This window comes from Musa acuminata, chromosome BXJ1-4 (assembly GCF_036884655.1).
Source record: "Musa acuminata AAA Group cultivar baxijiao chromosome BXJ1-4, Cavendish_Baxijiao_AAA, whole genome shotgun sequence".
NCBI classification, from domain to species: domain Eukaryota; kingdom Viridiplantae; phylum Streptophyta; class Magnoliopsida; order Zingiberales; family Musaceae; genus Musa; species Musa acuminata.
In genome coordinates, this window is record NC_088330.1 from 6,349,772 (window position 1) to 6,361,991 (window position 12,220).

Genomic DNA, 12,220 nt, shown 5'->3' on the forward strand with positions numbered 1-12,220 from the left:
ACGAGTAATTTTATTGCTTCAGCATAGATTTAATGATCCATAAATAACTTTACATATTATTTGCAAGTCTTTTATACTAGTCTGAAAGGAAACCCTTAGGTTACCTGTCGAGTTCGAGTTGGTCGATGGAATGGGGCCTACCATGAACTTGAATCCACAATTTCGGTCCGACGTGGAGGGTACTTCTTCCACGCGCCTTCAATCGGTTGGTTGATGGGGGTGGTGCATGTGTCCTCAATTCATCTACGAATAGGAGGCCATGGAAGCAGGTCAAAATGATTGGTTTCATTTGAACGACACATCAGACTATGTGATCTTAATGAGTTAGCAAAGCGATTTTTTTTCTGGATTTAAGTCAGTTTATATCCTTGAATCGGTAATCAAAGCAAGAACTGTATAGAAGTCTTGATTTGGAGGCAAAACAAGGAGGTCGAGAAGAGGTACTAATGGAAGATCGACTCTATGGTTGTTCGATGAGGTCGATGTTCTTGACAAGCAGGTCATGGTGGCACGGTGCTGCTTCACTTCCTCGGCGGACCGCCCGCGGCCGACCGCCCGGACCACATTTTGACACAGCTCCGGGCGTCTCCTCGTCGTAGAGCGGCAGCGCCAGCTCGAACAGCAGTTCTCCTCCTTGCTCCGGCGAGTGTTTGAGGACTGAGAGCAACATCTTGAACCGTATCCCATGTTTGACGTCTTATCTTATTGTGAACCACCAGAATGCATTTCAAGACCATAAAACGCACAGGTGATTGATTAGCATAATCGAAAATGGAAGAAGAAAAGGAAGTAAGATGAATAAGCTTGATCAATTTATCATGAAAGTTCCAAAACATTTTTCTTTTGAAATATCTCTATATTTTTATAAGTTTTTTAGGGGTATTTATGTATTAGTATGTATTTTAGTTTCAAGATTGTTAGGGTGATGTCCTAATCAACTTGATTTAGTGTTTTCAATGTGTTTCTAAAGCTTTTCGAGGTCGAAGGTGGAGCACTTACAAGCTTCGAGGGTGATTTGCATGATGATTGAGGTTGAGTGTGGGTTTTCCGATCCTATTCTGATGCTCAAGTTAATTCAAAACAATAAAAAATATATCATCTTAATTATCGTACTAAAGATAGTTTTGAATAGAATGAGAGAAAATATTTCGTGAAATATTCCTCGACGGAACAGCTCGTAAGAACTATTGTCCACGTAGATAATAAAAAAAGATAACATATAATTATCCTGACAATTACATCATCATGTATATGTTCATATGATAACGAATAGATAATATGTTTCCTATCAAATATTAGTATAAATAAAATAATATTCCGTAGTAAAGAGTGATTAGTACAAATACTAAGGCATAGCTTTGATAAGGATTTTAACCCAAAAATCATTTATTCGATTTATTAAAATATGTGTGTATATATATAATTAAATAGATAAAATGAACATAATGGTTGCTTACGTAGAGATATAAACACCAAAATGATTTGTTTAATAGCTTTGTACGTAAAAATAAATCTACTATCTGGTAAGGCGTATTTTGGGCCCAAGACATGTCATAGCCGATGCAACACGTCAAGTCAGAATCCGTACTGAAACGTTGCCGATGCCACATGCCAAGTCAGAATCCGTACCGAAACGCTACTCGATATCTCCCGTCTCGAGAGCTCGGGGCGATGCTGTCTGTCACCGTTCCGCACATCCCAAGACGACGACCCGTTAGAAGTGTCATCCCATCCCTCGAGGGTCAACGGCTACGTCGAACCCACGTGCAATCGACCCTCGTACAATAGTATAAAAGCTCATGATCGACATCCGGCTAGAGTAAGGCAAAAAATAAACAATCAAACCCACAACTGACTTGCTCGTCGGAGGGGCCAAAGTCGGGAAACACTCGACGAAAGCCATTTTTGCAGGAAAACGACCACCCGTGAGCTGCGAGCCACCAGCATCTCAACCTGGGGATCGCCATTTGGTGCGCAAGAGAGAGTTGCCAACCGGCCCGTAGATCGACAAACTCCGATAATCACCCCTTCCCGAGGGCACGATCACCTCGTCATCCAGCTCAATCGACAGAAGGCTTTTGACATCGACCCATGGACCAAGTCGTACTGACTCATTAGCCACGGTACATTTGTTCACCAACACTATCTGCAATCAAGATTTAAGGGCATAATTAGGCATAAGAAATAAGATATGTATCAAAATGCTATCTATATATGCTTACTAGATAATTAACATCAGACACAAAACATTAAGCAACCACTCTCCGCTACTGTCTTTTCTCGTCGGGTATAAGTCTTTTCCGATCCAATACACGACATAAAATCTGGTTTCTAGAGGTGAGAATTAGCAATTTCATTAAGACATTAATGTTCGAATCCAATATACACGCATATCAGTATTGAGTACCCCAAGTGAAGCTCTGTGTGACCCCATGCATCACGGGCCGTCTCCTTAACAGGAACTGCAGTCAATTCCCTACTCTGTAAAAGACTCTCTTTGATTCCTCCTCTCCTGGTCTCGGTAAGTTTAGCTGGCTCTTTCCTTGCAGGGTACCTCCCTGCAGCTCATGCTACTGATCGCCCTCCGGGAAAATTAGGGTTCTTCTGGCCTCCTGTGTCCTCTCCCCACCCCCCCTCTGCCACATCTCCTAGTCTAGTTCAAGACGGTTAATAAATGCACACAGTGTCTCTCCAGTAAAATGAGCAGGCTTCATCTAACTTCTCCGAGTAGAGTTCATGGCTCCTGTTGACTGCACTGCGTGTCAGTTCCTGCTCGGATTGTGCAGGGTCTGCTTCATCCACATATATTAAGTTTTCTTGCGCCGGTAGGAGCTCATGACTTGACCTCCACATTGTAAACTCCGCTCGTCGAGTCACTTTCTTTTGTGTTGTTCCTTTTCAAGATTTGTTCATCCTTGGGGCGAGGGCTTGCCGGCATCTCATGCCAATGCGATGAACCTTCTTGGACGGGAAGAAGACTGGTCATAAATCACCCATCCCTCTTGACTTTTACCAGACATCAGAACCAAGTCAAGTCTTGTACGCATTGAGGTTTGCCTCGTCTCATCCTTTGTGAAGAAGCAGTGAAGCTTGAACGACGTTGGTGTCTGTTGGCTGATCATTTGTGCCTAAACGAGCCAAGAACACAGTGCCAGTTAATTCAGTATAGTCGAGCAAATTAAGATTAAGTTACCTTTCTTTACCGAAAAGGCGGATTGCTCCGCTAGTTCTTGAAATCGCCGTCTCAGATCCGGAGATCTTGACTTGCAGAAAAGTGAGAGCAGGATCCAGCAAAACTTGTCTTGGTAACGATGGGGCTTACCAAGCTCGAGCCATTGGGTTGTGGTCTATTTCATCAAACGCTTGTCTCCTCCATACTTGCAACATCGGAAACTTGTCTTCACTGCTCTGTGCATATTCGTTTTAGCATTTCTTTTACCTTCAAATTAATGGTAATTTATCATCAAATAGACAAATTTTGATGCTGTGGAACCTCATTAGGTGCCCCTGCAGATCACTCGGGTATGCATATAATGTAACTCGGTATGGTTATATAAGCCAAATATTACAAAGCAAGCATACCTCTTATGCCTATAATAACGGTAGCCTTTAAAGAGTACGATGTCTCTATAGAGTACATGATAGAAGGGAGAAAGAAAACTAAATAAGAGAAACTGATACTGAGTTCAGAGAGATTTGGTCTTCATATAGTCGAATAACATTCTAATAACTGATGCCCAGAGAAGAGAAATGGCCATATTGCTTCACATAGACAAAGCTACTGCATGCTAGTTTGTGCTCCAATTAAGCTCCAAATACTTCAACCTGAAAAAACAGCAAAAAAGATGTGATGAAAAAGGGAAGATTCAGATGATTAGGAGGTTGAGGTTGCTTAATATCTTCCACCAAACATTTGTAGGCAGCAGAAGAATGTGGCTGTGGCTCTTCTGGTAGGATAGACACCCTAAATGAAATGTTAAAGTGCTCTCATGAAGGTGAACCTAAAAGAAGCATATTATAGAAGCCAGTAGAGCAAGACTTCTTTTTCTTCTCTAGTGAGTACTAGGCCAAATATTTCATACTAACATAGTATTCTGCATTATTTCAGGTATTAGTTGTCCTCCTTGCACAATAAAAATCTTTTATATATATATGCATTGTTATTTCTCTAACTATCCATATGGGTGAAAGTTCAGTACTGATCCATCCACACTCTAAAAAATAATAACAAAAGAAAAAGAATCTCCAAACACCTGAGACCATTAAATGGAGTTTGCTGAAGGAATACTGCTGGAGTTTTGGGGTTCATATGCAAAAGGACCAGTGTTTTTTATTGCATCTCATGTGACTTCGCTGGAGTTGACGAAGTGCCAAAGCATTAGAAGACAGTGGATAGTACACATGCATTTCCTGTGTCATTTAGATATCTCAGTATTCCAATCTAGGCAATTGGGATAGGCCTTTTAGCTAACCAAAAGCAACAGTTCTACCCAAACCTTCTCTCTCTCTCTCTCTCTCGTGGAAGATACAAATTATGAACAAAGCCAAGGGGAACAACCTGTTGTTTCATGCAAGACTAAGCTCTGCAGAGTAGGAACTCGGATATTTTTGGAACTGTTTGGCCAGATTAAACAAGGAGGCGCTAGTAGAGTGCAATGGCTGAGCACAGAAATCTCAAAGGAACAGTTTGATGGCAATTTATCTATATGTATACCTCTGCTGCCGGGGGACTTGTAATGGACGTACGGCATTTGGCCAGCCTCGATGCGGCGAATGTCCTCCACGAGCAGATCGTAGTGGCGCTTCACTTCCTCCGCCGTCTTCCCGCCGACGGCCCGGGCGATATTGTGCCAGCGGTCGGGGGTGTCCTTGTCGTACACCGCGAGGGCCCGTTCGAACGTCTTGTTCTCCTTCGCGGTCCAACCCGATGCCATCTCAGGGAGTGGGGGGGGAGTGGAGACTCTGTCTGAGCTCTTGCTCGAGCTGATCCCTATGGGGAAGGCATCTGCCCGGGCGGTGCTTCTTATGAGCCGGAAGGGAGTAGGCTTTGCATGTGAGGTTACGTTGGGTCTCCTTTTTAAGGACTAGGAAGGGCACGATAATGGATGCCTCGGACCTCTCACAGCCACAAAGACCGTGAAAAGAATACATAAAGTTGTGTGCAGGGAAGTGGGAGAATCACAACCCACTTCTTTGGAGTAGAAAGGATATGTTCTTTTCTTCTGTCTCTTAGCTTTCTTCCTTCCCACAGTTCTCTCCTCTTTCTTTCTCTGTAATCATCTTGACATACTGAATGCAAATTGCATGGAGTTCACCACAAGACTGCCTAATTAGGATGGAAACAGAGGCTGTTATTATCATAAACTTTTGGTTCTTTTCATGAGAAAGGACAGTACAGCATCTGCATCTGTGCCTCTTCATGTTCGTGATCTGTGATAAGAATAAGATCACAATAAAGATGCTACTGTACAAAAAGAACAGGGAACTGAATGATACCCAACTGTTGCTTTCCGTTTAGAGAAGGCCTCGGCGCTCTGCTGTATCTAATCGACCTTATCTGCCTCCCTCGTTCCCGCGCCAAGGGACGAGGTCATGTGGCCTGCAAGCCTTTATTTTACCGCGAAGAGATTCCCTTCTCCACTGGATTCCCCTCTGTGTTCGCTGTCTCTACCAAGATGCTTTAGAAAGATGAGGAGCTCGCAAGCGTTCCATGGCATGCATGTCATACAACTGCTGATCAGGTGGCTGTTCTTGATCTTTCTGAAAGCTTGCCAAGGTGATATCAAATTATCTATCGGTTCAAGTTCAGTAGCGAATCTTGGGAGATAGATTGGAAATGGAAAGGAACGAGATTAAGATCTCAGGTCATAAAATGATTCCTTTTTTTTGGCGGAGTGACCAATATGCTTTGTTTTACATACCAACTCTCTCATCAAAATCTGTTTGTATTGTGGAGAACTTACAGATCTGATCTCGACTTTTTTCGTCCATAAAGATCGATAGAGTATTATTGATCTTCCTAGCTTTCTGGCAACTATGATAACATATGGCGATGACATCATGTATAATCTGAGGTGTTGTCTTCCTCCAATGGTGTAAGAGCAGGAAAACACAATAGTAAGAGTTCGAAGCAGATTTGTTTCCACTGTTAAATATCTTAGGGTATCTTTTGAGATGAAAACTGCTTTGGTTCATCGTCCACATGCCAAGATTCCTCAACATAACTTTTAGCAAGTTGCCACAGGAGTGGAGTTAGGACCATGTTGATCCTGGCCGACTGCAAGTTGATGCCATGCACCTTACCTGTTCGACATTGTCTAAGATCCGAGAGAGTGCTTCTGTCAAGTTGCAGACCAATTAAAAACACAGGAGAGGCACCACAGAAGATTCCCAGGGCTAAGAAGCAGCATGACGAGGGTATACTGCAGATGCTCTTCTCATCAGACAAGTCACAATATTACACAGCTAGTTTAGCAGTGGCATGGCGCTGATACGTTCATGCGGTTTCTCATGCAGTGCAAACAGGGTCCCCTGGGACATCGAAACTAGAGCAAAAGGAGTGTTTCTCCTCCTATGACTCGGGAATGAAGTGGTCGAGCCTACCATGATCTGTGCCAAATACCTAAAGTTCTGCTTGTCTCTGAGATGTGGAAGTCCAAGATCCATGAGAAGAACCGTCATGTTGCAGCAATTTGCTCGTTTAAAGTTCAGAGCAACTTTCTTGGTAATCTGCACTGCAAAGGAGTGCTGATTGTGATCAGAATCCTTATCATCTCATGTCCACCTCCACAATCCAGTGGTTGGATTGCTTCCATTTCCACTCTACGAGTACGTATCAGCGCCACTATGGTCCCTTTTCTGATATCTAGTCATTCAAGATGCTATCTTGATTTCTCTGTGAGTGGAATAAATTTAGCCAGCCTGTTGTAAGATTCAATGCATCTCCAAGATAACTGATGACACAAGCAAGTGAACAGAGAACCGAGGTAAGAGAGACTTCCTCTGGCAATCAAGATACTGCATGCATGATTTCAGTGGGCAGAATGTTCCTAGCTTAATGATAGGTGCATGAAAGCAATTGCAGATGCAATCTTCAGAAATTACAACAATGTAGATTTTAGCCTCCATTTCCACATAGATCAGAGAAATTGATATGTAAGAATAAGAAGCACTGATATAATGATATCAAAGCTGGAGATGACAAAGTGAGCTGATTGTATGAGGCTGCGTTGTCTTAGTATGATGATCAACATAACCCATAAATTCTGGATCGATCGAATGAAATTTAAATTGAGGATAATGAAACCAGTAGTACTGCGAAGACTTTTCCCAAAAATGAAGGAAAAAGAGTAGCAGTATCGTGGAGGCTTCATCATCATCTTCCTTTACTACCGAGGCCACTGTACACCTGGCATATGTCACCATGGCTGAACACAGCACATATACGAGCAACATCTGTTCAATGCTTCATTGGCAAGGAAAACTACAGTGTAAACCCAACTCCTCAAGGATTGAACCTTTCCTCTCCATTAAAAAGTAACCGGTAGCTCCAACTCCAAAAGCTATCTTCTCCTGCTCTGTAAATTCATCATGACCAAGGCAAAGACATCGAGAGAAAGAAGGATGTGCCCAAGAAGTCTCTCGTCTCTCCAAGTCTCTGCACCATCAAAAATAAGGATGTGATGGCATTCATCTCAAAAGCTCCCCCCTCTCGCTCTACAGCATTAGAAGGTCAATGCTACAGTTGGCTGGTGGAGATTGGACCGACGACCTATCCCGCAAAATATTATTTCATGATATGTGTTGAGGCCGAACGAGCAAACTTCACCATTTCAAATGCCAAAACATAGTTCTACCTTGTGTACTTCAATTAATGCTTTGATTGTGGAGGACCAATGATCTGAAACAGACACCACTATTTCACCGACACCAATCAAATCGAACGAACAAGCTCGCTGCAGTAGCTGAAGAAGGCCTTCAGCCACCGAGTGTCGTCGGCTCCGCAATCTGCGCCACCATTGCATGACGCCACCACACCACCATGACATGAATCCCTCACTTCACGCACATCAAGTGCTCGGGAATTTACACCTTCCCAAACATATTTCGAATAATTCTACTTTATCCAAAGGTAAATTTCAATGATTCGAATCATATATCTAGTTTTTGTGCCTGAATCCGTTCCAATCACAATGGGCCTACGTCTTAAATTTGAAGTAGGCAACGACAGGGACGCGAGCGTGCATGGATGAGCGTTAGGTGCACCGCGTACTCATCCAAAACTTAGTGGTACAGGTTCACGATGTGTGCCATGAATGAGCTGTTTGGCCCCCATAGCTTTTGTTGTGTTATCAATGATTTAAGGAAGGAGGGAAACAACAGATGACTCCAACGCCATATATCTGGCTACTCCGATATGAGATGAAGTTTCTTTGTGCACTGTTCTATCGTCACCCGCTTAATCTTATCGGCTCAAAGTACATGACAGCGCCCGCGGGGCATGTGCGCGCACATGCACTGTCGTACGATGATCCGAGAGCGAACGCGGTGGGATGGCAAGTGAGAAGTGTGCTCTGATTTGGAGCCGATTGGCTTATGCGGTCCAAAACGGGTTAATAATAGTGTCGTGGCGGTGCGTACACGGCTCGTTTCGGAGGAAACGGAATATTCCTTTTGTTTTTTTCTTTCTTTTTATTCTCCAAAGTCAATTTCGGGGACATGATTCGTGTCGGTACGTATCCTTTAAAATCCATGTGTGTCACCATATTCGAGGTATTAAGAGCATCTCAGATTTCAAATTCATTGGCATTGTATATATAGTTTCACCAGTTGGCATTGTGGTCAACCCTTGTTTGATGAATGACATTTGATTCCAAGAACAGAGACATAAAATTAATGATCAAGAAAATACCATATAGTCGATATAAAATTAACGTGGTTCGTCACCTACGTTAAAAAAAAAAAAAACATTATATAAGAATCACAAATCAAATTCTTCGAAAAACGATGACTTTTGAGTTATCTCTACTTAAACATAATCCCTTATACATCTTCTCACGTAAATCCAAAAATTGTTCTCTCAACCCTCTCTAGAATCTACTAGAGAATACCCTTAGATTCTTCTCTCAACCCTTGAGAGCATGCAAAATGTCTTACTCTATCCTCCCTCCAAAAAAATGTAAATCTCTCAATTAATTTGAATAGAATTAAGAATTTACCCACCCTTAAAACAGAGTTCTCCGTATAAAAAATTAAAACAGAATTCTGGCTATTGTAAAGCCCACATCCCAAGAAAGGAGCCGTATGAAGCAAAGAATCATTTTCTTTGCTCACAGAACGAGGCTTTTGCCCTTCTTGTTACGTAAAAAGCAGAAAGAAAAAGAAAAAGATAATTCAAACCCTACCTTCAAAGCAAAGAAACAAAAACCACTTAACCCTGTAGAATCAGTGAGCATCAAACTACAACAGAGAGAAAGCAAGTTTTACGTGATTGCTAATTCCTGTCAAGCCATGAAGAGGACCACAAGAGAGAGAGAGAGTCAAGCTTGTGGACAAACAAGACCCATGACTGCAGGCATCTTGTTTTGTTCTTGATTAAGGGGATGGATTGATTAGACTCTTTCTCGTTCTTGATCTCTCCCTTCGTGAAGGATATTTCTTTGGCCAATCGTCTCAAGCTGGCACAGTCTTTCCTGACACTTACCCACGAATCCGTGCTCAGATCAGGATCCTGCAGTCAATCCTCACAGAGTTCTTCACTCGGAAGACAAGCAACGTGTTTGCCGCCCCACCTGCGATGTGTCTGTGGCTTTTGTTTCCAGATGCGAATCCAGCAAGCGGTAAATAATTGCCTGTCATGCAATTGCATATGCTCTCACAGTAACCCTCATCATGTTCCTTGTTTCAAGGTAACTTCAGCGGTGCTGGTAGAGTGGTAGGCCACCCTCACATGCATGAAGAGGGAGAAGACACCATTTATCCACATACCGAAGCTTTCCTCCTCCGGCATTCCGTCTGAGACGCCCTTTCTCGAGTGGTGGAAGAAGGAAGAGGAGGGTGATGAAGGGAGTGAGCCTCTTGGCTGTTCTTTGTCTGCTTTTGTTGAGTCCGCAACACCATGTTGAGGCGGCTGGGGGTTTCATCAGGACCAGGGGTCTGAACTTTGTTCTCGATGGGAACCCCTTCTTTGCGAATGGATTCAATGCCTACTGGCTCATGACTCTGGCCTCAGATCCATCTCAGAGAGGCAAGGTCTCCTCTGCCTTCAGAGAGGCCTCCAGCCATGGCCTCCTTGTGGCCAGAACTTGGGCTTTCAGTGATGGAGGGGGCAATGCTTTGCAGTACTCCCCAGGCCACTACAATGGACAAACTTTCATGGTATCAAATCATCCATTGCCTTCTCTTGCTCTTGTTCTTTCTTCAATCATCCTTCGACAACCAGAGATATAACATGTACTTCATCTACTCAAGGGGTTGGATTTTGTGGTTTCCGAGGCCAGAAGATATGGTATTAGGCTCATCTTAAGCTTGGCAAACAACTACGACACCTTTGGAGGGAAGAAGCAGTATGTCCAATGGGCAAGAAATCAGGGGCAGTACATCGCATCAGATGACGAATTCTTCACAAATCCTGTCGTCGGAGGTTTCTACAAGAATCATGTCAAGGTAAGAAGAAGACAAACCTTTTCGAAACTTCAAGAGTCCTTTCCTCCATCATTTCATATATGTAGAGACAGAACTATGAGCTTGATTCTGTACTTGAATGTCGTTTAGACTGTTCTCACAAGAGTCAACTCCATCACTGGAGTTGCTTACAAGGACGACCCAACAATCTTTGCTTGGGAGCTTATGAACGAGCCCAGATGCCAATCGGATTGGTCAGGAAACAGTGTTCAGGCAAGCAAACAAACAAATTGTATTCTGGATTGCTGTTAAGCACGAGCATTAACTTTAGCTCAAGATAATTACTCTTGCTCTGGTTCTCGTGTAGCGATGGATTGCAGAGATGGCTGCGTATGTGAAGTCCATAGACAGCAATCACTTGTTGGAAGCCGGTTTAGAAGGGTTCTATGGGGCATCATCACCTCAGAAGCAATTCAATCCCAGGTTGCTGCAAGTGGGAACCGATTTCATCGCCAACAATCGAATTCCCAACATCGATTTTGCCACCATCCATGTCTACCCAGATCAATGGTAACGATAATGCCATCAGAAGAATCCTGCACATCGACCCTGTTTTCAAGTTCATCATCACCAAGAACAGATCGAGAACAAACACCTTCTGTGTCGTCCGCAGGTTGTCCGCCTCCAACGATCAATCGCAGCTGGCTTTCTTGAGCAACTGGATCGACGTGCACATCCGGGACGCCCGCGACGCGCTCCGGAAGCCGCTGCTCGTCACCGAGTTCGGCAAGTCGTCCAAGGATCCCGGATTCAGCGTCGGTCAGAGGGACGCGCTGTTCAAGACCGTGTACTCCAAGATATATTGGTCGGCCAGAAGCGGTGGTTCGGCCGCGGGCGGCTTCTTCTGGCAGCTGCTGAGCGAAGGCATGGGCTCGTACGGGGACGGCTACGAGATCGTTCTGAGCGAGGGGAGCTCGACGGCCAGAATCATAGCCCTGCAGTCTCGCCAGCTCCGTTACCTGGGCAAGTGGTACGCCAGGCAGCGAAACGTTGCGAAGCTCAACAAGGCCAAGGCCATGAGGGAGGAGGAGCGACAGAGACGTGCAAGCAAGGCAGCTGATGCAGGAAACTGATGATTAAGCCATGCCTGCACCAGTCTTATACGTCTCCTCGAGATGATCTTATTTCATCCAGGAGAGGAAAGCACCTTATCGTTGTTTAAACGATTATATTGTTAACAATAAATATATTTTGGTGTGATATTTAAATGATTATATATATTTCAAAAAAAAAATTCCGATCGATCGGATTATATATGATGTTTGGGGTTGGATTGATGTCCAATTAATATTAATTAGTATTAAAGTTAGATTTGGTTATTTGCATCGTCCATCCATATGATAGACTTAAACTCATTTTAGATTGTCTTCGTCGTAAGATCGGAATCATGTAAAAGTCAGGGTTTGATCATTTGACATGTAAAACTAAGATCGATGTTTTTTTTGGGGTTAAATGAGCGTACCTTAGAATCTTTTATTAATGGGATATATAGTTACTTATACTTAATGGGTAATTATTTCATTATGAGATTAAATTT

General features: G+C 43.3%; 2 protein-coding genes across 2 annotated transcripts; one reads left to right on the forward strand and one right to left on the reverse strand.

Annotated features, from left to right (window-relative positions):
- Window positions 1-3,219: 3,219 nt before the first annotated feature.
- LOC135672370 (protein RADIALIS-like 3) lies at window positions 3,220-5,299 on the reverse strand. Its single transcript, XM_065180833.1, has 2 exons — window positions 4,715-5,299; window positions 3,220-3,825 (listed from the first exon to the last, which is right to left on the reverse strand). The coding sequence occupies exons 1-2, from the start codon at window positions 4,932-4,934 to the stop codon at window positions 3,821-3,823; spliced, it is 225 nt and encodes a 74-aa protein (XP_065036905.1). The 5' UTR covers window positions 4,935-5,299; the 3' UTR covers window positions 3,220-3,820.
- A 4,359-nt stretch (window positions 5,300-9,658) lies between these two features.
- LOC103980891 (mannan endo-1,4-beta-mannosidase 1) lies at window positions 9,659-11,935 on the forward strand. Its single transcript, XM_009397415.3, has 5 exons — window positions 9,659-10,377; window positions 10,471-10,665; window positions 10,774-10,896; window positions 10,991-11,193; window positions 11,297-11,935. The coding sequence occupies exons 1-5, from the start codon at window positions 10,060-10,062 to the stop codon at window positions 11,754-11,756; spliced, it is 1,299 nt and encodes a 432-aa protein (XP_009395690.2). The 5' UTR covers window positions 9,659-10,059; the 3' UTR covers window positions 11,757-11,935.
- Window positions 11,936-12,220: the final 285 nt, after the last annotated feature.

Excerpts from the sequence above, each read along its gene's own strand:
- LOC135672370 (XM_065180833.1), bottom strand. The coding sequence starts at position 4,934 with ATGGCATCGGGTTGGACCGCGAAGGAGAACAAGACGTTCGAACGGGCC.
- LOC103980891 (XM_009397415.3), top strand. The coding sequence starts at position 10,060 with ATGAAGGGAGTGAGCCTCTTGGCTGTTCTTTGTCTGCTTTTGTTGAGT. Across the intron at positions 10,666-10,773 it reads TCTACAAGAATCATGTCAAG|ACTGTTCTCACAAGAGTCAA; the intron begins GTAAGAAGAAGA and ends AATGTCGTTTAG. Across the intron at positions 10,897-10,990 it reads GGTCAGGAAACAGTGTTCAG|CGATGGATTGCAGAGATGGC; the intron begins GCAAGCAAACAA and ends GTTCTCGTGTAG.